At 30.5% G+C, this 27,417-nt stretch overlaps 1 protein-coding gene across 1 annotated transcript; it reads right to left on the bottom strand.

The window, feature by feature from the left end:
• Window positions 1-339: 339 nt before the first annotated feature.
• Window positions 340-26,500, bottom strand: LOC136986753 (protein adenylyltransferase SelO-1, mitochondrial-like). Its single transcript, XM_067284361.1, has 14 exons — window positions 25,912-26,500; window positions 22,803-22,941; window positions 22,261-22,406; window positions 22,054-22,177; window positions 21,277-21,389; window positions 18,949-19,052; window positions 18,702-18,871; window positions 17,255-17,286; window positions 11,475-11,675; window positions 7,390-7,510; window positions 7,011-7,177; window positions 5,603-5,775; window positions 1,804-1,917; window positions 340-795 (listed from the first exon to the last, which is right to left on the bottom strand). The coding sequence occupies exons 1-13, from the start codon at window positions 26,235-26,237 to the stop codon at window positions 1,826-1,828; spliced, it is 1,908 nt and encodes a 635-aa protein (XP_067140462.1). The 5' UTR covers window positions 26,238-26,500; the 3' UTR covers window positions 340-795; window positions 1,804-1,825.
• Window positions 26,501-27,417: the final 917 nt, after the last annotated feature.

The following is a 27,417-nucleotide window of genomic DNA, read 5'->3' as shown; positions in this document are numbered from 1 at the left end:
TGTCGACTGACCGACATAAAAATTTTTTTGGAGTTTTCTGACCTCACGGAGTCAATCCGGGGCCCCAGAGCAGTAGGCTGAAACCTTAACTGCCTTTCCCATCCATTAAAAACTTTATATATTGTTTTTGCAACTGTAAACTGTGATAAATCTTGAATTTAAGTAATGATATTTGTTCTTCTATAATAATAAAACATAATGATTACTTAAAAAGTTAAATCATAAAATAAATCAGTTATTTCTAATAGTAATCTTGCAAATTGAGTCAGCAATATTCCATATACAAGAAGTAATCAGTAAAAAATATTAAAAAATGCATCTATGCAAGAGGAAACAATATTTCGTCACTATATTTTTTATTTTGTACAAAAAAAATATAAATTTTTAAATGCTCTCTTATTAAAAAACTGGTAAAGATAACTTTTAAAAAATTACTTGCTTTTAATGTAACAACAAAATAGTGTTATTTGTTCCTTGATACATCTGGTTTATATGATACATTATATTATCAGAATAAATTTACACTACATGCATTTAATATTTTAACTTTTATTTATATTTTTTACTTCATAACATCATATTAATAAATTTATTATAACAATAACAGAAGAAATATATTTATTATATTTAACAAAACAATTTTACATTGCATTTGTCGTTAAAAAAATAACTTTTTTAGTGCCCGTTACCTCCAATATTTGGTCTTTCATCAGAATTGAAACCAATATCTTCATGTTGTATTATTAATACAGGGCATCTACTACTAGTGATTTTTACATTCTAAGCTATGCTTATCTGAAAATAAGATGACAATAAATTAAATACATAGTAATTCAGAAAAATCTAAATGTAATTTATATATATATGTATATATAACAAATTTCATACATATTTATAAATGTATAACAGATACAAAGTGTATATTTATATATGTTACTGAATATCTGTTATAAATATCCTACATTGTATCATTTTTAAAGTTACTAATAGAACACACACACAGTAATTACAATTATAAAATAAGTTATAATGGAATTAAAATTATATATACATGTACACTATTCCATTATATAAGTATAATGTACTTTGGTATTTTCACATTCCTAACACAAACTTGATGCTTTTGTAATTCATCATATTCTTCACTTTATAATAACCAGGTTAAAATACAATATGGCTGCTGACATGCACCTCCAAGTAGAGGACACACTTCTCAGTCCCAATGGTGTCTATTATTCGGAGGTTATACTGCATAAGATTTTGTTTTTAAAAATTATTATTTATATAATGAAAAGTAATAAATTAAATCGTGCCATTGAGATTAGTCATTTTTTGGTAAATCCAAAAAGCAGTGTATTTAATAAACTTAGATTCAATGAAGCTGAAGTATTTATAACAACCAACATAATCATTTATTTTCTATGAATGCAGAAGCATTAATGTTTCTTCATAAGATTTTATCACTCTTGAATTGTGATTTTTAATAATTAATATTTGCTCAAGATACTAATTAAAATTATATTTGTTTTGGGGATAAAATGAATAATATTTTTAAATATTTGAGATGTTAAATGTTATTTTTATTCTATTTTATGTTTTATCTTTTTTTTTTTTTTCTTTCTTTTCTCTCTCTCTTTCACTCCCCAAACTAATCACTATTCAGCTGAATAGTTCAACTCATAAGAAATATTCAGCCTAAATACTGAATTCGTAATAAGGCTGAATATACCTAATTACTGAATAATGCCAAATATTCAATCCAACACTATACACAATCATAAAAATATTTATAAATATGCTTACAGTGCATAGGATTTTATGATGATCAAGTGACTCTAAGACTTCTTGCCCACTCTGGTGGTTTACAATCATAAAAATCCAGTGATTTCTGAAGTTCTTCAACATGTGATGATGTTGCTAAAAATACAAGAAGATTAAATTTTAATATTGACAAGTTATCGTCAAAATTATTACTTAATTATTTTCATAAATTATAATAATTTAATTAATAATAAAGCAAAAGTATGATCTTTACTTAAAATTTTAAGCATATTCACATATTTTATAATTTTATATTTACTGGTATTACATATACTTGCAACTTTACCAAGTATGCTTGTGTATTTTGGCTACACATCATCATCAGACTGATATTTTCAAAGCATAAGAGCACAACTCTATAAACATCACATCATCCAATTGTGAAATATAGGTATTTCAGTGTAGTTCTATTATTTTCTGACAAAACACACATGCAAAATGATGTCTCATCAGATGAACTATAGGAAAGCAAACTGGGATAGCTATTTACACTGTCATGGCTGCAACAATGTAAATAGCTATCCTAGTTTGCTTTCCTATGATTAACATTCCTAAAATTTCATTCATTTCATTTCATATATTTTTGCTATAGCCTTTTTATTATCTGATTCTGTATTTAGCTATAGTTTTTTTATGATCTGAGGAAAATCTTAAAAAAAATATTTTAATAATATTTTAAAACCACTAAATAAGAATTATTTGTCATCTATTCAATTATAATTTAGTTTAATATATATTGGGTTGTTCGGAAAGTAATTTCGTTTTTTTATTACTAGAGGAATTAGATGTATTTTCACCAGCCAATTTTATTTTAAACCACATTTTCATTATATACTTCCACAGCTGACATTTTAAGGCTTACTTGTGAAAAATTTTGTTTGATTCTGTACAATTGTTTTTTTTGGTGTCCCATCAAATTTGGAAAATTGAAAGCATCATTTTTGGCATATTTTGCATTTTTATAACCAAAAAACCAAAATGCTGTTCAAACAAAAAAAAATTCTGGTACATGTTTGGAGAAGATGTGTTGAGAGAAAGACAGTGCCAAAACTGGTTTACAAAATTGTGTTCTGGCAATTTTAATATCAGAGATACACCACATTCTGGATGGCCATTTGAAGCCAATGAAAACAAAATAAAGGTACCGATTGAAGCAATCCGCCATATAACAACACGTGAAATCACTAAGACATTAAATCTGTTAAATTAAACCATTTATTATTACTTAAAATGAACTGGTTTCGTTTCAAAGCTCTATATATGGGTTCCACATGTTATTAACGACAGATGCTCTCTATGGTTGGATTTTAAAGAAATTTGTTTTTGAGCTTTTACCAGACAATTTAACAATTGATTCGAAAGTGTACTGCCATCGCGTAAACAAATTGAGTAATATCATCAAACAGAAAAGGCCAGAATTGATCAACAGACAAAGTGTAGTGTTTTACCATGATAATGTCAAACTTCACACAAATTTGGTAACTCGTCAGAAACTGTTATAGCTTAGATGAGATGTGTTATCACACCAACCATATACGCCAGATCGGTCACATGCCGATTGTTACTTGTTCCGGTCTATACAAATTTTTTTTAACTGTAAGACATTTACTTGAAATGACAATGTCAAAAATCACTTGGATCAGTTTTTTGTAAACAATGATCAAAACTTTTATGGATAATGATGTCTCTAGTGTTGGATAACTTGTATCTATGTTTATTTGTGAAAGAAAAAAGCCCTACTGAAGAGGCCGTGGAAGGCGAAATGCATTTGGGGTAATATGGATAATAATAAAAAATTTTTTTCTCTCTCATAGATTACCTGTTTGTCTTACAACCTTTTTATCTTCTGATTTTATTTGGATTGGTTTTTAAAAAAAGCAGATTAGAATACTTTAGAATTTTTAGTCTCCGAACGTCGGAAAAGAATGGAAATAAACTTTCCGTGTACTGATATATACAGTGCAAATAATAAAATGAATGATTTTATCCGACGCCATCGGTTTTTAAGATAAGAGTTATCTTGTAGTAATTTTTGTCTTTTACATTATTTTTATTAAGTTTTAAAAGACTGTGTACCTCAAAGAACTGTATTTAGATAATGTTTTATTACATTACTAGTGAATTTAGAAGTTAACATTAATTTGTTAGATTTAGAATATTTTATTTTATTTTTTTAAAACAAAGTTCTAAAGCAAAACAAGATCTATGTTCAAATCTGTTACTAGATCTTGAAACTTATTCCAATGTTCTATATTTCAAATAGTTTAAGTGTTCAATCTGATTATGAGATATAAAATGTTTTTTAAAACATTTAATTGAAAAATAAATGCATTTGACTTCTTCAGTTGTATAGCATTGCTTTCACTTCAAATATTTTTTTTTTTTTAAATAAAAATTTAGATAAATAAAATTTAATAGGTATTCATATCTACAAATAAATTTTACACTAACTGACAAAAACGTTACACACCCAGATAAAATTTTTTACTTACTGAAAAACTTGGCATACAGCTATGTTTCAGACAGGTAATTATAGTTATACGGGTATCCCTTGTTTAATGCAGTTTTGCTTAATGCAGGATTTGTGGTTTGTTAAATTATGGCAACACGACACTTGGGCGATCTGCCTAGGGAATGTATTTTTAAGGGAAACTGACCCCTCTTTAGGCATTATAGATGTGGAGAAAACCTGGAAAATTCCACTTGGCCAGCCCATCCAAGCAAGGCACGAACTCACAACCGAACTCCCAGTGTTCAGAAAACGAAGACTGCTTGGACACTGATGGGCCACTTAATGCAGGATTTGATTAGTGCCCGAAAGTAACTGTGGCAATACCTTTTTATATGTGACAAAAATTTCAATTAACATGGCTTTAACAGCTGTCTTTATTTAACATAGATATGTTCTCAGTAAATAAGGTGTTAATGAATTTGCTATTTTTGTTTATTAAAATAAAAATAGTATTAACCAAAAATTTGTTCTAGAGGGTGGGGATTGTTTAGTTGAGTACCAAGGTACCTCTGTATTTGATTAATGCAATTTTGATATATGTAGTAGCATCAAGGAATTAATTAACTGCATTAATCAAGGGATACCGGTAGTCCAACCGCATGCCAGGTAATGCTACCTGAGTGACTTAAAATCATTGCCCATCCTATAAAAAAGCTTATAGACTCATTGAATTCACTATCATTAGTGTACTTATTATTTGAAGGTCTTTGAATGCCAGGCATACTTCTATGATGCAAAGATATTAAACTCAGCTGATAGAGTTAAGTTGCAAAATGTATGGAAAATCTGTAGTAGCAGTTACAACAGCTCTGGGAAAATTGTACTGTACACAGGTGACATACAATGACTATATGCCTCTGACTTCACTACATTACCTTATGTATCCAGGCAAGAGGTTATTCTATAAGGTACTAAAAATTTCTTTAAACTGTACTGTTATTCTACAGAAAATTGTCCCTTGCTATAATATTGAAATCACTTATTATCATTGTTATTACAATTACACTAATAAATTACAATTTTATTTAATTCCAATACATCCTTCTTGATGCATAACATTTTTGTTGACGAGTGTATATTTAAATTACATGTGACATAATCTAAAAGAAAGTACATTAAGTTGAAAATTTTGCTGTAGAGCAAAAGTATGTGAAACATTCAAAGAATAAGATGAATTCAAAAATTGAAAATCAAATTTTTCAGCTTAAGGTACCTTTTATAGATTACATCACAAATATTAAAAAAAGGAAAATAATTAATAAGCATTACCATAATCATTATCATTTGTCTTATCCAGACAATCTGTATGTTGAAACGTTTCATAAACAGCTGTATCACTAAATGGATTTTCAAGAAATTTTAAAACTCTATTTACTTCTTCAAAATCACCATTTTTAGCCTGTCTTATTGCATTTTCAGCAATATAATTCCTTAAGATAAACCTAAAAACATATATTAAAATACATAAATCTACTTTGTTCTCTAAAAAATTTATAAAAATCTAATCAATAGTTAAAACGGATAAGGTATAGAGAAAATTCTATTCTTTGGAATTAAGCAATTAAATTAAACATGAATTATTGAGATATTAATTCTTTTGCCTCTATGTCCTTATATTGTCTACGTTGGTTAAATGGAATTTACTTCCTCTATTTTCTAAAATGGAAACAACACCAGTATAATAAGTCCTATTAATATACAGAGTCCAATGTAGACAATGATATAATAAAGAATGAATTATTGAAATTTGGATTTTCAATAATCCATGTTTAATTGCTAAAAAGACCAATTGATTAAATATAAATTAATATATTAAAAATAATTTTTTAATATAAAATTGAATTATGTACATTAATCTACCATTAAAATTTGAACATTCAGTAATCTAAAATCATTATTTACTGGAAAATCAATAATGAATGCTGATTGATTTGTATTATGACTTTTAGCATCTGCAAAATACTCTTCATTTTTTCTTGTATGTGTCCTAAATTTTCCAACATTTATCCTTCAAATCAACGACTAATTTGGTCATTGATTTGAATTTATCTTCCGATTTTATCTTCATAACAATCTTTTATTTCAAATACACAACAATCCAATATAGCCCAATAGTTCTGAATAAGACTGTATGGTTTCTGGGCTAGCTAATCTGTGGTTTTAATATTCATGTCTTCAAATTAATCTGTGATTTGATATTTACAATGTTCATTAGAACATAAGCAGTGTGAATGGAGTTTATCTTGCTGATGCAAATTCGTAAAAATTTTTTCTTTTACCTTATGAATACTAAGAGGGCTTTTATCACAAACTCTTTATATTTATAGCTAGGCCAGTAATGGGCCAACCATTAGTGGAAAACATTGTCCAAGTAGGCTAGATCATTTAGAAAAATTCTTGAGAATCCAAATCTAGACTTGAATCTCAGTTCCTCAAAGTTGTTGCATCAGAAGTCCCCTAATGAACACTGAGAGTGCTATTGTCCACATTAGAAAACACTGATTTTATACATTTTAATTATTATTCAGTCTTTACCAACTTTTTGTCTGTCCTGTTTCAAAACGTATGTATAATTAATTTAACTATTAAATTTTTCAAATTAAAAATCCATTCATATTCATTCACAACTAAGTGAATAAAGTCAATAAATTAATATGAAAATATAAAATATATTTACCTTGGATTACTACTATTCATTATTTCCATTCTTTCTTTTTGCAATTGTTCCAATTCTTTTACATCTTTAATGTCCTTTATTTCTTGATGTAATCTTTTATTGTATTTCTCTACCCAACCAGACCATATTTCATCATCGTTAGTTACTTTTTCTTCTGGTTTCAATTTCTAAATAAGATTTAAATGTTTATATTTATTAATAATAAAATTATATATATTTTATATTTCATGCTGTTTTATGCATATTTTAAAGTCCTGGTTTAATTTCTTAAGAGGCATTATACGGTATAAGATAACAATATATCAAATTCATCGGAAAAAATATCTTGTAGCAAATGTAAATTTATCGAAAATAGTATTAAAAAATTGAATTTTATTACCTTTAATTTTTCAGCATACTCCATTTTTTGCATGACCCTCTCTATTGCTACTGGGCCTTTTCCTAATTGTTCTAACAATTCCGGATTCATTTGCATTAATAGCAAAAACATTTGAAACTGCCTTAAAAGATTATTTTTATTATTATTTATTGCATTTTATAAATCAAAGATCAGAAAATATTAGCTTTTTAATATTTAAATATATTTAAAATAATGTTACAATAAATATATTTTAATATGAAAATGGTGAGCTGCAACTTTTAATCAAATTTTTATTTATTTAATTTAAAATATATACTCTTGATCTCAAATTAGTAGTTTCTTGCCCCCATAAATCATATCTTTCTTGATAACAACAGAGTCATGCCGGTTATCTACGTAATTCTATTTTGGGAAGAATTTAAAATTCAAATTATGTGATTTCCAGTCTGAACCAAAAGTTTGTGTATAGTTAATTGAGACCTCCTGCCCCTAAGCTTTTCACATATGGTCTTGACTTTCATCTATCTAACACTGTTTTTGAGACTGAGGAAGGACAGACAGGCATACAGACAGAAATGGACACCAGTGGAAATTTATAAGTTGATAATTTTTTAAAATTTCAGCCCAAAAAATAACAAACTTATAATCCATACGATAGTAGTGTTATAATACTGTATTTAATGTGATATAAGACACATCCATCGCAGCACGGAATATTAAGAAAAAAATATATTTAGTGTATTAAGTTGTCCTGCATCTTTGGCACTCGATCCCAAAAACTGCTTAGCTGTAGTAAACAATGATAATCTAATAAGTTTAATTAAACAACAACAGTTTCATTCAAGAGTTGGGACTACATAGAGGTTAGTTAGCTGTAACCTACTAAAGGCTGGTTGGAAAATTCGTTAGCCTGTGAGAGATCACATCTTTTTATATGACAAGAAAGTTTTGAGCCTTTCTTCTTAACAAACATTGAGTCCCATAAAATACAGTAAAAATATAAAATAAGTAGACGAAACACAACAAGAATTTATTTTGTTTAAAGGACAGAAATCCTAAACCATTATCAGCAGGAGTGTAGAGAATAACTTATGTCTGATTGTGCAAATGAGGTTTAGGGGAAAAATAAAGCAATCCTAGAAAAATCTGTGGTAGAAAAATATAGCATTCCCATAAAAATATTACAATAAAATGGAGTATGATATTGGCTAATCCTGTAGACATTAATTGGAAAATTTTGAAAAACAGAGAGATCTTGTGTTCTAAAAATAAAATTAGAACATTCAATATCTAAATTCAAAGTTTGAAAAAAATTAGGTATGCACAGACATGAGTGCAAGAAGTACGTGTCTCTGGCTGCATTCTGCAGACTCAAAAATTCTGGATCTGTTGAATGCCCTCTTCAGGAGCACTGTTTCAGAACATGTTTGGTGTTTTGCCATCACATTTAGTAGTGTATTTCATTTACACTACCTTTTGCTGCTGCAACTGTTCAACGATGGCTATGGCCAAGCAAGAGAATAAAGACATTATATACCAATATAACGGTATTCATTTGCAGCATTAATATGCTAGTAAGTGTTCCTGAACCACTAAAAAAAAAGGAGGTCTAATACAAATTTAAGAAAAATCCATCTTTAACTTAAATAAACACAAATTTGTACACATGAAAGCAGAAACTACTTCCTGTTCCAATGCATACATCACTCATCATTCAGCAGATCCATATTGCTATGTAACTGCTATGGATTGAAACACCTTTACACAGTTACAACTGTTGACTCTGCTGAACATAGCCATCATGAGGCAGTATTGGCTGTAGTGCCTGGTGTACATTTGGGTGATGAGTTCCCAATCCTACAGTAGATTTATGGTAGAAAGAGATGGCAGAGAGTGTTGCTTATTCACAGTCACCAGTCACAATGCTGCCTACTTACATTCAGTAGAGATGAGTCAGTCTTGATTACTAAGTTATGGTTTAGATAAAATAACACATCAAAAGCACACTGCGATAAATAAGACTTACATCCACAACAAACTAAAAACAGTGCGTAACTCAACTATACAGCTTTCACTAACATTTTTGAACCAATGGTTCTTCTTCAGAAAAAAAAGAGGAAAAAAAACTGGACAAAAGAAATTTTTTAGATTTTAAATCCTTGTACCTGTCGGTTCTTCTGCCACCAGCATTTTGTGCCATAAGAGATCTATTGTTCAAAATAGTGGATTATGCTAACCACCACCATCAAATTTTAGAGTTGGCATATTTATTGTGCTATAACTCTTTCTTTCAGTTCAAAAGCACAGTTTATGAACAAGGAAGAGGTGTACCAATGGGGAGCCCGGTCTCGGGCGATTTATGCGAACTGGTGATTAAACTCCTAGAGGATAAAGTCCTTCCTGACCACCTCCACAATATACTTTTGTATAAGAGGTACATGGACAATATACTCATCTTGTGGAAGTGTAAGCGTGACGTGTCGGCATTTATTGACTCATTTAATAACAACTGTTGCGGCTTAACTTTGGGCCCGGAACAAGTGAGTGACACCCAAGTTCATTTTCTTGATGTCAATATCATAGTTAAAGGAATGACGATCATCACAGAAGTATACAGAAAAGCTCTTTCAGAACAACTGCACATTTCCATAGAGTTCTGTGACCCAATGCATTATAAAGTAGCAGCATTTAACACCTTAGTCAAAAGAGCTTACACCCACTCATCGACATCGTACGTGCTTGAAACAGAGTGTGGCAGTAACCACCATGATGTATTTATTTTGTGAATGTTTACATGTGATGTTTCTCTTATGAATAATAATAATTTTAGTATGTTTATTATTAATGTGCTGTCTGTGTAAATAATTGTGGTTGTTATAATATTTCTCTATATTTTTGTTTTTCTAAATTGTGCATTTAAATGTAACACAAGGGGGCGCTACAGGTGATGTATATATAGGGGATGTAAAGGAGCATGGGATATCTTTTTCCTGTGTGAGAGGTGAAGAAAGGATCTGTTTGAGGAGGAGAGACCAAGTAAGAAAGGAAAGGATAGACCAGGTTTGAAATTTCTAAAACATTATCTCTACAAAGGCGAGAAGTTGGACTGGACACCACTAGTTATATGTATTGTGAATATCACCAATGCTCCCTTGCTGGCTGTATACCTAAGTTTTGTATAATTAAATGTTTTCTTTGTTCTTAGTGTTGACTGTTTCATTGTGCTCAAAACTCAACACTCCACAAGAGATTAACACAGTAACTTGTATTGCTAAACGCCATGGTTATGGTAACCTGATAATTATGTTATCACAGAAAATACTTCATCCCCAATGAAGTATTTTCTGTGATAACATTTTATATCCATTAATCAACATATTACATCAAGTTTATAATTGTATAAACATACGTAATGGTGCTACATTCTTAAAGTATTCTTTTAATCTAAAAAGTTTTTATATAGACATTGAATAACCCAATTCTTGATTAATACCAAATTATCTGCAGAATTGTATCAGGCTATATTATGGCTACGTTTAATAATTAGACATTGAGTAATTATGCCTAGAGGTAGGCAATTAAGTTGGCAAAATTACTCAATATCTAATTATTAAATATAACCATAATATAGCCTGATACAATATGACACATTGTCTGGTATTAAAGAAATGTTTATGTTAATTTATCAGTTCAGTGTTGTGTGGCAAATTATACATTAAGCAATTTAAATTATTCGTATGATTTATTAATTAAAATATTTCAAATTATGTATTAATTATTAACTCTTTCATAAAATAATGTGCAAAAATTTTGTACACAGTAGGCCTATTTTATTATATGCAGGACTAAGTTTGAATTTTTCAAACTACATAGTAATAATTACTAATTTGTTCATAAACATTTTATTTTGTGTGTTGATGTGTAACAATTTTCAGGAAAAGTTGGTGTCGATAAAATAAACTTTTACCTTTATTTATATTGATAATACTAAAATTTTAGTATCCAAGGGTAACAGAAGATTACATGGCTAACTCAAAATCATACCACTTGTAAATATAATAATAATAATAATAATAATAATAATGATTAATAATAATTCTTACCTAGAATCCATACCAGACTGATTCATTTCAATTAATTCTTCTAATGAACAACACTGCTCTAGTAGCATTTCCTTTAAATTTGAAAGATTAGCTTCATAATCTGGTAATCCTGGTAATGTAACTTTACTTAAATTTCTAAATGAATTTGTAAAATCAGCACCAGTTTCAGCCATTGCTTTATGAAATGAATCAATCAATTCCCTATATTAAAATGAAAATTATTTAATTTTAATCATTACAATCTTAAAAGTTAAAATAGTTATTTATTTAAAAAAATAAACTTTTTATAAGCACTATATGATGGATGGCCAGATAGTCAAGGTCAGCCAAGGTGGCAGCCTACTGCTCTGAGGGACCTAGGATTGAATCCAGATGGATCAAAGAATCCCAAAAATTATTTTGGAAGGATATTTTTGACACTGACTTCACCACCTATGATGAAATGTGAACCTGGCTGAATCCATACCACCAAAGTGGGAATTTTACAGTAAAAGGAATGAAACTGACATATCAGATGAGGAATACAGCCTTATAGAGTGTATGGGATGAATTTAATATTGGAAGTTGAGGGTAAAGTTGAAAAGACAGTCAAAGGAGTTAAGAAATATGTTGTTAGAATAGAATATCATTTGATGATTGTAAAGACTGTTTAATAAAAGGAGCAATACAGAACAATGAATCTACTTCAGAGTAAAAAACATGAAGTGAAGATAAACAAGGTAGCCTATCATCATGCTGATAAAATTAATTGGTCGAGTGTTTTGCAATATTAAACATTACCTTCAAAATTAATTATGTAGTTTAGAAATTAGTTGATTGAAAAGAAATATCAGCAATTTGATGAGCCATTTATTATAGAAGTGGTTGTATATATAGATATCAAGAACTATCAGAGCAACCATTGAAAGATTAAGAGACTATGTGGATTGGAAAACTATTATGAAATATCAAAAAATATCTGAAGATTTTATAATGAATCTTATAGATAAAACTGATTAGTGTGATACGCTATTGCACAGAAAACTTGCAGATAAATTTATCAATAGAAACTATAAAAGTATAGTAATTTCATTATTAGCTAGAATGTCATAAACTTATTTGTAGATAATATCTTCCCTCAATTGTTGATAACTGGACATACTGAGATAGAATCCTCATGACATATTTTGTTTTATTCTTCTCCAAAGATATCTATTGCAATCATCTTTATCATTTTGTATAACTTTCAGTAGAACCTTTCAGCTTTTTCTTTATTTCAACATTGATTTGTATAATATCTTGTGAAAATGAGAAACTCTTGGCATCTTCATTTATTTAGTGAAATAACAAACCCCCAAAATTGAAGTCTTAAATGGAATAATTTTTATCACTTTTTCCTGAAAATTTATTGATAAAATTTATGTTTTTGGCATATAAATAAGGGCTGTTTTAGAGACTTAAATTTTTGAGATTTTTGCCTAATTTTTCATGATTTTTGTCAAACTTTTTTGTATTTTCTTGCATTTTTGATAAAACTGTTAAAATTCTGTCATTCACATCTGGGTGAGAAGAACTAGTATATATGTTACTGTAAATGCTTGAACTATGGTAAATCCTAAGATCTTCTGCTAAAACCTAAGATTTACCAACTTTGTGGTAAAAGTCTGAAATGTTCTGCAATCATTGTTAATTTTGAACTTTTACCAGCATTCACTCAGTATATCTTAGGTTTTATCTCAGAGACATGGTAAATGTTGAAAAAATAGTCCCCGCTACCCGCACCGCCACCTTCACTCACCGCATTCCATCATTTGACACATTAGAACGCACACGTTAATTCTAATCCTGTTTGAGATTTTGCTGTCTAAAAGTTATTTATGAATAAAGATGAGTGTGAAATGGAAATTTTTTGAAATAATGGATGAGCTCGTGGCAAGCAAGAAAGACAATAACTTTTATCTCAATAGGGACAAATATGCAAAGTATTTGGAGAAAGTAAAAGCTGCAAAGAACATGAAAAAGAAACTAGCTGTTCATTTCAGGCGTATAAAGTGTTATGACATTTTGTTGAAGAAATGCATGTTGTCGTTGGCCACGGTGGAAGGACATGGCTGCTAAAAGAATGTAACCACAAGTACAAAAATGTAACAGTTGAGGCTACTATGACATATTTTAAGCTATGTCAACCTTGCCAAAAGAAACAGAAGACTTTGAAAAAGGGCATTGTTGTCACATCTATACTTCAGAGTGAAATGAACTCATGCTGTCAGGTTGATCTAATAGATATAGAAACTACCCCAGATGGAAATTATAAATTCATTTTAGTTTACCAAGACCATCTTACCAAATTTGTGATCCTTTGTGCGCTTCAAACTAAACGTGCCGTAGAAGTTGCGTACCATCTTTTGGATATTTTCACAACTTTCGGAGTGCTGAGCATCCTTCCTTCGATAATGGTCGCAAATTCTCTAACCAAGTTATTGAGAGTTAATGCTCCATGTGGCAGATGTAAAAATCATACACGGAAAGGCAAGACATAGCCAAAGTCAAGGATTAGTGGAGCACGCTAATCAAGATATGGAAAATATGTTGAGCATGTGGATGGAAACCAATCAGTTATCAAAATGGTCAGAGGGTTTAAGATTCATCCAAGCGATGAAAAATAGAGCATATCACGAGGGAATCAAATGTTCCTCCTACAAAGCAATGTTTGGTTGTGGAATGAAAATGGGCCTTGCAACTTCAGCAATCCCTAGTGATATGATTAGAGTTACAAGATCTGAAGAAGATTTAGAGAAGTTGTTTCGCATGACAATATGGAACAAAATAATGACGTCGAAAATGCAATCAAACAGGACAAGGAAGAAAGCATTGTTGAAAATGAGTCAGAAGGGAACTTAGTAAGTTGACTGTTTATAATAATTACAATAAATTATTATTAAAATACTCATAGTTTTATTTCCAAAATCAACATTTACTAACCGTCTTTCAGTGGCGTGCCGTGACATTTGATGATAGGGAAGCTGTGTTTCTGTAAGAAGCCGACTTTCAGGGGCAATCAATTAATTGCGCGTCAGGGCCCGTTCGTATTCGTTTGTTCGATAAGCCAGTAAAAACCGTATACTTCTTTAAATGTATATTTAATAGATTATCCGACGTACTTAATAAATAAAAAAGTTCAATATAATTACCTCCGTTATTAGATTCAATAAATTTCCTACGCCCTCTAAATGCCAATTCTCGCTTTGAGAAAAAACATATAACATCTATTAATTTAGATATATCTATTAATTGTAATTATCTTATAATTTTCAATATTTATTTTATATTGTCTACCAATGTTAAATTCTATTCCTCTTTGATTTCCAAATTGCTTCAATTTTACGAAAGAATCGTCATTCGTCATAAATTTTATCGTCAAAATGTCGAAATTTTTTGTTCGACGTATTTATATTTAATTTAGGCATTGGTCTTTCTCTTTTAATAATGTTTTCTTTTTCATTATATGGTCTTGAGCCAAAACTTTTTTAAAATAAATTTTTGAATCACTAGCCACGATATAAGGGCTAATATTAAAATTATCAGAAAAACTTACTTGGTAAAACAAAATGTGTGACGAATACATACCTAGTACATACCTAGTACAAAACCATACGTAATACATACCTAGTACAAAAAATTCTTCAATTGTACGAATATACTTTTAAAGAAACTTATAATTAAATATAACTTTGGGAAGAAACGTACATAAAAATAACAAAATGTTCTTTACTTTTTAAATCTTAAAACAATCCACTTAGTGAAATACTGTAGCTCCCTACGAGTGGCTAATGATGGAATCAGAGACGGTCCAGGTAGGTGTGTCCGTGCCAAATCCCGAGGGTGCCGATATCGGTCAATGTCAAATGCCTCTTTTGTCGCGTCACTAGTATATCTCAAAGGACGCGACGGGGCCGTTGTAAATTTTAAACGTTCCTCACCATAGATGTAAATATGTTAAACTTAATAGTCATTTGTTTTCTAACTACTGCAATTCGTTTTAGTACCAGGTGTACACGGAAATCAGTTTCCCACTGTACTGAGCAAGTGACTGGTTCGGTTAAGCTTTTGTTTAAGTAAAATTCTGGCTCTTTCAGTAGGGTTTTATTTATGTCCCCATTCCCTAATCTCTTAATTATTTAACTACTTCTTAGTAGAAATAAGTCAAAACCAGTTACTTTGTACTTGAATATCTGTAATCTTGGGAAAACATTGGAAAGACAAATTTTTATGACAACCGATACTTAGATCGTACATTTAAGGAAAATAAATTCTAGAGCTTTTTTTGTACCATTGTACGTCTCATTCATTAAATTTGGTTGTAAATGATGATGCCAAAGTAACAGTTAATTTTTTAACATTATACAAGAATTGTACACGTTTTTTCTGCATTCCCTTACAGATGGGACATACTATAATCGTAATATCACCGGTTTAACATTGAAACCCGTAAGTAATATAAGATGGGAGAGCAGACTAAATACAGAATAAATATATCAAATATTTTAATGGATTTTTTTAAACTCCTGTCAACTATACAGAACTATCATAAAAACATGCCAGTAAACTCCTATCGGTTGGGTTAAGTTATAAATCTAGTCTAGGGTGGGCAACCTTTTTTATAACACGGGCCAGAATAAATTTTACGTTTTTCCGCGGGCCGTAGTAGTTAATTGACGCCTTTTTGTGACTCGTAATTTTTTTAGTCTGCAAATATGAAATAAATAAATAAAAAGTTTATACTACATTTATTTCTCTTATCGTTTTCGAAAATTACAAAGAATTGGAAAATTAACTATTAATTAGTTATTTTTCCAATTTAATAATCTATTAAAGATCTCGCGGGCCGGATAGAAACTTTTCGCGAGCCGTAGCTGGCCCGCGGGCCGGGGTTGCCCGCCGTTGATCTAGTCTACTCGTGATTCACGTAATCGGGCTAGGGCGGCCGAATATCTAGCAGGCAGGCGGCTAAACAGCCCACAACCGGTCCGGGATATAAAATTAGAAGCTTTATGTGTGAAGCATCCACCAGCTAAACCGGGTGACGTTGGTGTTCTGTAAAGCGCATGCGCCAATGCCTATAATCTGGCTGCTTGGAAGTTGACAGGCAGGTGGCTAACAGCCCACAACCGCTCCGGGATATAAAGCTGTACTCTTTACAAGTGTGTCGCTTCTACCAGCTAAACCGGGTGAGGTTGGTGCACTGTAAACCGCATGTGCTAATGCCTATATAATCTGGCTGATTGGAGACTGACCCGGTTTCGACATTCCTTCCGCCACCGAATTATTCGAATATACAATAGCAATGTTATCGTTTTTTTTCACATGTAGTATAGAAATTTGTAAAAGATACATAATGCAGTTATAATAAAATATTAATTTTAATTAATTCAAAGTACGTTAAAATATGAAAATTTATATTTTATAAAATACAAGGGAAGGTCATTAGAAGGTGGAATCGGCGCTTCCATCGCTTCCAATGACGGCACGCCACTGCCGTCTTTAGTAAAACCCAGCATGTACCAAATTCTAATGGTAAAAGCCCGAAAAATCATCTCACTTTATAAAAATCCTTACATTTACCAACTCATGTTGGTAAATCCAAAGATTTACAAGTAAAACCTAGGATTTACCAATATACAGGCTTTTACAGTAACGTATGTATATAGTACTGATACAATGAGGGGTTAATGTAGTCACATATATACTGTAAGAAAAATTGCTTTTAAAAATCATATTGAATTAAAACTAAAAATGCTTACTTATCTTCCTTTTCAATTTTCATCAGTCCAAACTGTAAATAAATAAATTATTTTATTAATTACCATTTAATAACAAATATGTAATAATAATATTTATGTAATAAGGAAAATTTGTGATATAAGTATAAGTCAATATTTGAGCCATTGATTTTGAAAGTGAGGCAAGTCCATTTCGTGAAAAAATAGTTAAAGCTAATTCTTATTACAAATTAACATAAAATTTATGATTTTATCAATTCACAATAAATATCTTATAATATCAGTATAAATTTGTTACTAGTAATTTATACTATCAACGATATTTATTGCGTATTGATTTTGAAAGTGGGGCAAGTCCATTCTAAAGAAAAATATAAAGATATATAATGGATTTATTACCCTATGTACTGTACCACCCATTTATCATAAATACTTTAAAAATCTGCACCATCTAAACTAAGAAATATAATTATATACAGGCAACTTATTACTGAATATTTTTTCTTGTTTTATCCACTTTTCCTATAAAATTAAATTTATTTTTTGTTTTATTGTAGCTTTTTGAAAGTATGAAATGTTGAAATAAAATAAATAAGCAAATAAATAAAATATTCAATTTTTTGTTGTTATAATTACATTCCATTCAAAGAAAATTAACATTTTCAACAAATCATTGCTTTTGAAAGTGAGGCAAATCCATTGGCGCATACCAAACCAAGATTTTTTTCACCTAACACATATAACCATTATTGCATATTAAGACCAAAAAAATATAAAATAAGTCTATTACTGCTTATGAATATTTTTAAATTCATTCCAACGCAAACCATTAAATATCCAGCAATAACATAAAATGGACTTGCCCCAATTTCAAAATCTACAGCTCATTTGTTAAACTTAATTATATGAAAAATGATATGACAAATAATTTTTACATTATTCTCTAAAATTAAAAATGTTAAAACTGAAAGATCAAGTAGTTAAGTAAACAAAAAATTTATTATTATTTAATACAAAATTTCATCTGCATGTAAACTGATTTACATGTACAGTACTGTACATTGAAAATGGCCCAAGCTATGAGTCAGAAAAATTTCATATTAATTTTAGTGACCATAATGAAGCAGTTTTTCTGGTCTACAAGCAGATGTTATAATTGTACTTGGGTAAGGTGTTAGACTCCAATGACCTAAGCACCAGTTTACAGTGTTCTGGAAAGGGAGCTTCCCATGAAAATGCCCTGGCTCTGAATGATGTCAAAGGTGAAAAATGACAAATAGGTAGCTAGTTCTAAGATTTACACATGCAATTTCAGAGAGAGGTTGAACCTCTGTAGAAGGAAATCTCTTAATTGACAGAATCGCTGCTCTTGCTTGATGAAAAGATACAAGCAGCTTTTGTTTATTGAATATTACAATGCACAGTTTCACCTATTATAACAAAATAACAAAAATTTTAAACTTATTACCTTCTTTCTCATTTTTCCAAGATAACATTTCTCAAATTCTGGTTGATATAATTCTAATAAAGGAAGAGTATCAGCTAATGGAACTGCATTTTGGATAGCTTCAGCTAATTTATGTAAATTCCACAAACATATTTCCGGCTGCTTTATAAAAGTGTATCTTCCTCCATCATCTAATTCAAAGTTATAAATTAAATAGAAAATTTAAATAAAAACTATTTAATTATAGATAATTACAATGATTTACTACCTGATGCATTGCAGATATGATCAGGATTAAATCTGTCCAGAAAACCATAAGGACCATAATCAATAGTTAACCCAATAATGCTCATGTTATCTGTATTTAATACACTGAAAATAGATCAAGAGTATAGCTAATGAAAACAAATAATGCAAATATATATTTATATATATTCTTCAATTAAAAAATTATAGCTAAAAGTTAAAGCAGATAAAGCAACTATCTATCTATTTCTACTACTAAATTATTTATTAATCAATTTATATAGCATACAATTAGACTAACAAGTCTGATAACCTGATTGATTATTAAACTTAATTAAACCTGGTCTTATATAGAAATATAGTGGCAGCTACAGAAGACTTGTATCACTATGATATATATCAACAAATATTAAGCATATGCAGAAAACAGCATATTTAAGCTATGATCACAGTTTGTAATGACAAAGGGTGAGGTTGGATGGAGGGCTTTCTTATGTCCCTCCAACTAATTACGTATGAATGAGCTTTACCTGGTTAAATTGGCAGTTTGCAGTGCTAGATCTTCTCTTGATAAGTTCAGCCATCTAGTCAACCAGCTCAAAAACACATTATTTCTGTAATCCACCTTATATTGTAAGGAATTGGTTGTATCATAAACCATTCTGTATCTGTGTCCTCTCCTTACATATTTGCCAAGATTTTAAAATATCTGGTTATATACTGGCACTATCTCCCCAGCCCATAGGATCCTTTGCAATGATAAAGACAAGGTTACACTTTTTGAAAAATATGGAGTTTACTCTATAACCCCTACAAAATCCACTAACTGGTTCAAAACTATTACATATAGGAGCCAGAATGCTCCTCATCTTGCATAGCATCATGATGTAGGTACAGTGCAAGTGTACAACAGAACTAGCCAAAATAGTGATAGAGTGTATCTTCAATCTTCTTTAATAATAAATTTTGGTCCTAAAATGCTGTGGGAACAGGAGAACACTGTTCATATGGGAATCCCTTTACATTACATGAATGTTATTGTGCAACTCTCCCACACTTGATATACCAGAGCTGTGGGTAGCACTATTTAACCAAAAATCATAAGTCACATTGTATGTTTTATTGCAACATCAATGGCAGTCCAATGTATTTGTTATCAATTCTGTTAATTTTATTAGTGTTATTCATTGTATATCATACTTATTTTGTAATTTGTAATTATATATCAGTAATTTATGTTCTATGCTCATGCCCAAGAAACAATTTGAAAGTGTTCTATCATTTTGCCTGAAGAAGATAGTTTATACTGTCAAAAGTACTCATGAATTAAACATATTTTCTGTAATGCCAATAATCAGTTCTGTGACTTATCTTTTATTCACATTCCTATTTATAACTTATAGTCTGCTGACACTGTTACTGAATATACAACCCCCATACCATTAGATTCATAGGAAACTACTATCTGCACCAAACAATTTCATTTTTTCCTTGCTAACGTAGGGATTTCTCTCAAATCCATGCAGGTTAAATTTGGATTCATCTGAAATCCAATATGTCAATGTTCCAGTCTGCATACTGTTTAGCCCAGATAAGCCACTGTCCATGCATTTTAATCAATTTTACTCATTAGTAATGGTTTCTTATGTGGATTCTGGGCTTTTAAACCCATGTCACATGGACATAAAACGGTTTGTGCACTTACTTTCACACCTGTCTGCTTTTTCCCACTTTACTTTCAGTTCAGAAGAACTAATAGCAACTTCTTGCAGGCAGAAATGCTTCAGCATTCTATTCTGACAAGACTTATTTACCTTTACTTCCTTATCCAACTTTTCTTTGAATGTTATCAAGTTCACATCTCCTTTGTAATACATGCAATATTGTTGATTGATGACATTATAGACAATATATTTTCTTCACTATTTCACAAGAAGATAAACCTTCAGCATTCAAAGTAGCAATTGTGGACTTTTCTCACAGTACTAACTGTTGAAAACATTCCATTTTTCTTTTTCTTATGTAATTATATACATGAATTTTATATCAATGAATGATACAATCACCAGAAACATTAATGCAGTAGACTTTGTCAATGAAAAGAATTCTCATCTTTATGTCATGGATGATGCTATCTTTTATGGTTTCTTGCAGATCTTCTGCAAATTGATACTTTAAATTAAAAAATTAAACACAAATTTACGGGATTTTCTAATTCATACAATTTCAATGACTGCTATGATGTCTATTTTTCTTATATATATATATGATATTAAAACATCAATATGCAATTTAATTTAATTATTTTGAATTCCACGAATATGACAGTTATCTAAAATAATATATTTACCCATGACAAAATCCAACACATTGCCATTCAGCAACTAATCTTGCAGTCTTTAAAACAACTTCTTTAAAGAATGCTTGATATTTTTCAACTGGAGAATCAAAATTATGATGAATCTGAAATTATTATTACAAAATATTTACAAAAAATGCATAAATTATTAAAGCAATTCTGATAATCTTTGACATATATTTTAATTAAATCTTTTTATCCAAAGTTCAAAATGTTTGTTAGTTGGAAATGTACAAAAATTCAAATTTTGCTACAAGAAAGCAATTTGAGGGTATCAAAGTATTGAAAATAACAAAAATGCAACTGTCTTTTGACATTATAAAGAGTTTAATTGAACAAAATTCATACAGATGTAATGTGTTGATGTCACCTGAGGGTGACATCAATACATTATTGAAGGGATATCCAGTCAACTAACGAACCTGTTTTGTTACATAACAATGTACATAGAATACAAAGGATTTGAAACCACTTGTGTTCTATGTCAGAACTTTCTTGCCTGAAGACAACATTAATACACTGTCAAAAGTATTTGTATGAATTTTGTTCAATTAAACTCTTTACAACTCCAAAAATCAGTTGCATTCTCTTTATTTTCTTTATATGATTTTTGTATGAAGTGATTTGAGTTCTATCAAAGTATTATGTACAAAAGAGAGATGTCTGAATGTCAAATGTCTGAAAATTGACGACAGCCTACGTAATACAATAAAAACTAAATTATTATTCATTAGTTTTATATTTAAAATTAACTTGAATATAGCCAACCTCTGGAAAAAATGTTTTGATTGTATATTCTAGCATTTTCACGAGAATATCTGTTCTTCCAACACTGGGACCTACTCGTCCAGTGAATTCATCAATTGTTTTAAAGATTTCAAAAGAACCAAACCTTAAAATTAAAAACATTATTATTGTTTATTATAGTTTAAATTAAATATATTAATTTTTATATCATATTAACGTATTTATTACCTGAGAAATGTAGGAGCAATTCTTGAAACTATTGTACATCTTTCTAAAACTGGATGACCATCATAGAATATGTCTCTTATAACTTTAGTGTCAGATGTTACACAAGAACCAGCTCTTGTTGTTGGAATTCCTAAATAATGCATAGCCTGAAATGAGTAGTTTTCAAGTTAATCAAAATTATTAAACTCAAATTTTTCATCTTTTATACATGAAATAACAGTTCAGCACCAAAACATATTAAACATTCTTCAATTCTGAATAATCTAACTATAAATAACCAATTCAGTAAAATTGTAGTTTAAATTTGCAAACTTTTAATCAATTTTCATTATTAAACAAATATAAAATTCCTTTCTAAAAGGAAATTTTATTGCTATAATCTTACTACTTCTGTTTAAGATTCTGTATTTCCTACGATTATTTATAATTTATCAATGTGAAGTGGTGTTTTAACTTCTGTTCTTTAACAGTTGTCATATTTTGTTTTTTGGTGTTGAATTATTATTCCATTAAACACTTTACAGATTTCATAGAGGTAGTACCTCACTGCACAAAAATTCCCTTATACTTGATCTTAAAACCTTCCTACCATCAGCTTGTCGTGAATAAGGAGTTTTACCTGCACCTTTTAATTGAATCTCCCATCGTTCTCCTTTACTATTGATTACTTCTCCTAAATACCTAGAAATATACATATAATAAAAAACAACCTAGATCAATCAATATTTATAAATTAAATTATAAACACAGTTTTATTCAGTTCTAAAATTAGTTATATAAAAACTTATTATATATTTCTATAGATTGTTTTATAAATTTGGTCAATCAAATAAATTAAATGTGAGCTATAATTCCATATTAAAGTAAAACACTTCCAAGCTCTTTAAAAAATATAATAAATAATAATCTGTTTTAGTAGGGTTCACCTTAATAAATTCCTTTCAAGTACTTTTGGACAGCCAAGTCCATTGTCAGATGATGATAATGATGAGCTTGGTTGCCTGAAAGTACTGCATTTGAAACTTGTTTAGTAAACAGTTTAGTTTGCTGCGGTGTAATATTATTCATATATCCTAACAATATAGTAATATGTCAACAAATATGTTGGCAATATGGTAATACACCTCATGTCACACAAATATTTAGTTCGTTCATCTTCCATCTGGACTTACAGTTAGTGGTAATGTATAACACCTCTCAAAATCTCACTACGATCCAGTAACAGATTTAAAGCATTAACAAATGTTTTCAGGCTCTATCTGAGCCCCGCTTCATGTTTTTGGCAATCTATGAAAGGAATACGTATGGAAGAACCTTGGTCAAATTGAAATTTAAATCACTATATTACTAATAGGTCTATGAAACAATGTATAACACAAATATGATATTGATAATGTAAAACTCTTCATTGCCTTGTCCACATACACTTCTGTTAATGACATTACAGCTATGTTACATCAAGCAAGGTTGATTTGTATGGCTAGGCACAGTAAAGATATTGAAGATATAGAAGCCCTGGAAATTTTTAAAGCTGACAAGAGGGGAATATGTATCAACTATAAGGAGGAAAAACAAATATTGCACACATGGCAAGCAATGTACAAAGCATCACTATGAATAAGGCGCTATCCAGTCAACATAACAAACCTGTCTTGTTACGTAACAATGTGCATTTGACTCCAGAGATTCATTGGTAACATAAAAATTTAAATTTGAATTCAACCAAGATTCCTCTATACATGTTCCATTTGTAGATTATCAAAAGCCTGAAGCAGGGCTCAGAAAGAATCTGAAAGATGTTTGTTAAAACTTTAAATCTGTCACCGGATACTAGTGAGTTTGAGGTGTTATACAAATATTTAGTCATACTTGTGGAAAAAAAAAACCACCAATTTTAAACATTTCAGAATACTGTTCCAATGTTGTTTTTAATTTTTGTCAGTTTTCACAAATCACTCAGCATGATAGGATACATTGCCTGGTAAAACTGCTTAAAGTGAATTTATTAAAAGACAGTGTTTGTGTTAAGTCAATCATTGCAGTAATAGTGCAACAAAGTTTGGAAGTACTAAACAAAAAATATGGTAAACAGTAAAGTAATTGAAAAATTTTTCATTGGAAAATTCATGTGCTGCTGATTATCTCCAATAATATAATTTTAAGTAATCAGACATCTTTACTACACCTGATACATGTAAAGCTATCCACTAACCAAAGCCGTTGCTGGATAATATAATTTTAATATCACCAGTTACAAATTTTATCATTTCTAGTAACATTTTGATTTACATAAGAATGAAATTAAAAAATGGTGTAGTAGTAGTAATGGTACAATTTCCTTTGAAAGTGGATGCATGGGATAAGGCACTGCAATGCATGAGTAATCTGCCACCCAGGACAACTTTCTACGACAAACTGATCTGTATTTAGGTGTCAGGTGAAGAAAACCCAGAAAAGTCCATGCAGTCAGAACATTGATTTCAGATTTGTGCATACCAACCACCAGTGTTCAGTAGTCTTATTCATTTGGCCACTGGTGGGCTCCCTTCAAAAGTGGGGAAAAATCACTAAAAACAATTTCTTGCAGCTTCACCATGCAACATATCAAATTGTTTTCACACCCATAATTCTTTTGACTTTTGCTCATAGAAATGGTCCACAAATCTAGCAAAGAAAACACCTTGTCATAATCAGTACTTTTCTGTTAATTGGATGCCAGTCTATGTGTACAGCAACAGTTAAGATTCAAGCTCTAAAGGAAGGGTTTCACACTACCCCCAGAATTGTCGACCCTTTGCGAGATATTCACTTCCAAAGGTCAGTTTTTAACACGTATCAGTATACTGCCTACTCTACATGCTTCACATGCAGTCATGTGCTTCTGTGCAAGCAATCGGCACCTCCTAAAACTATATAACATCAAGTACTCTACAAACAGTCAAGTGGGCTAAATAATTAAAATGCAATAGTCTTAGCAATTGATATGGACAACAGTATCACACATCAGACTAAAGTTACAACTGACATCCCATTAACAGAAAAGAACCCCATAATCTTATATTAGCCATATTATCTCAACATAAAATTATGGGTACATTTTCTAGTAAAGCCGCTTAAAGCTGCTTTGTTAAAAGACAGTTAAGCTATTTTTGCTTTAAGTTAGCCACCGCAGCACCAATGCAGGAAGGTTTACAATAACTAAAGACAGAAGTTAAGACGGCTGCCACCATAAATTATAAGCGTATTACATATCATATCTCAAACGAAGATCGCGACATACGAATATTTATTTTAAACCGGTTATCGGAAAAATTAGAAATGCAGTTTTCCACGTAATCTTCTAAACGTCTTCAGATTTATTAGTAACGACGAATGCACACATTCTATCTTTGTTCGCCATATAGGTAATTGCATTTTTTGCAATATCAAATTTTCTGGACGAACCGTCTCCGATACTTTACAGAGTCGGCGACAATTCCGCACGGTTTCCGACCGAACATTTTTATTCGTTACAAAGACAACATACACAAAGAGCGAAACAATAACGTCAAAGCATAGAACTGCTTCTCGGGAAAGCCGAAATTGCTTAATTAAAGCAGCTTTACTAGGAAATCGCCCTCTAATTAAGACTAAGAATCACAAATCACATACATGGCCGCACCGTCTCCGAGCTGACCGGAAAAGTACCCGAACTGATGACCGCAGTAACAATGAGCGGCGGGTTCCGAACCTTTCAACAATTTATTTCCCGAAAAATACTGAGAAAAATCATCACGTCGGAGTTCACTTTCCGGCAAATCTAACAATTGAAATGCTCCAATAGAATAAGCAACGGTGACGGGATTTTCCACGGGTGTCGGTTCGACACGTGAAAAACAAGCATTACGAACATTCCTGACGTAATTTTCCTCCACGGGATCGATGGGCAATTCTCTAATTGCTAAATTATCGAAACGTAATCGGTCTAATGTCGCCATTTTTGAAATAAAATCACATTTTCTCCTAATTTTCCAGTAAGTGTGTCGAGCTGCCTTCGCGCAGCCAATAACTCGATTTATGAAACTTAACTTCAATGCCGATTCCGTGTTGCGTATTTACAGTCGCTATTTAAGACTATTATTTATAGATAAAAATAAATAATTGTCTGCCGTGAGAATTTTTTTTATCGAAAAATTTATTATTTGATAAATTTATCTTATTTCGTAGCAGAGTTCAAAATATAATACGCAATTTCTTCCGTCGGGAAAATTTCACTGTTGCCAATCTCGTGTTAAATTTTTGTTAACTTTCCGTGTTGCCAATCTCTTAAATTTTGATTCTGAAACACTAGTGTAATAAATTCGAACACTTTTATCATCTTTATTTTAGTTCAGTTGATACGCGTTTAAAATACACGTCTCGGGGGTAACATGCCCCTCTTCAGCCAACTAAAAATATAACAATAAATACATACAGTACGTAAAAGGTTTAAAAATACATTCTTAAATTTTTATTAATTAATTATCGTTAAGTAATATTTACTTTGAAAATATCTAAATACTAGCAGATGAGCCCGACGTTACCCGGGCAAAAATAACAACAAAAAAGATTAAGATTATTACATTATTCCGTTCATTTAACCCTTCTATTATATTATATTATAGTATTTGATTTATATAACTGTAAAGTTTATATCATGTAAGGGTCAATCACACCGAGTAACCAATCTAACACATTTTAAAAATTCTTAATGTTGTGTACAGTAGAGAAATAAAAAAATTTATAAAATGCGTTATGTTGGTCTTTTTTTACATAAGTTTTTATTAATTTTAGTTTTGAGAAACTTCGTTCTGCTGTGGCCGTCGTCGCCGGTAAAGTTAAAAAAAAAGAAAGAAAAAAAAAAGAGGCATGCTGCAATAATGTCGGAGAAGCTACTTGTGGCTGCGGTGTGAATTAAAAGTAGTTCGGCAACTTCGCTTATAGAAGTAATTTCTTTTACCTGGCTATAAAAACACATTTTAAATCGAAGCAGTTGAGGTCCAAAACTAGACGAAATGTCGGAGGGGTTTTTTTTTTTTTTTTTTTTTAACTCTTTCCGCCCTGTGGGCACTAAGAGGGCCTCTTTTAGTAGGCCCATTATGGGTTCGGCCAGGCCCACAATGGGGCGACCGGGTGGTG

Source organism: Centruroides vittatus, unplaced genomic scaffold, assembly GCF_030686945.1.
Source record: "Centruroides vittatus isolate TY-2023 unplaced genomic scaffold, ASM3068694v2 contig_1215, whole genome shotgun sequence".
Classification (NCBI taxonomy): Eukaryota; Metazoa; Arthropoda; class Arachnida; order Scorpiones; family Buthidae; genus Centruroides; species Centruroides vittatus.
The sequence above is the reverse complement of the archived record's forward strand: the minus strand, read 5'-3'. Positions and strand labels throughout refer to the sequence as shown.

Excerpts from the sequence above, each read along its gene's own strand:
- LOC136986753 (XM_067284361.1), bottom strand. The coding sequence starts at position 26,237 with ATGGCGACATTAGACCGATTACGTTTCGATAATTTAGCAATTAGAGAA. Across the intron at positions 22,178-22,260 it reads ATTGCTCCTACATTTCTCAG|GTTTGGTTCTTTTGAAATCT; the intron begins GTAATAAATACG and ends TTTAATTTTAAG. Across the intron at positions 7,178-7,389 it reads AGTATGCTGAAAAATTAAAG|AAATTGAAACCAGAAGAAAA; the intron begins GTAATAAAATTC and ends AATCTTATTTAG.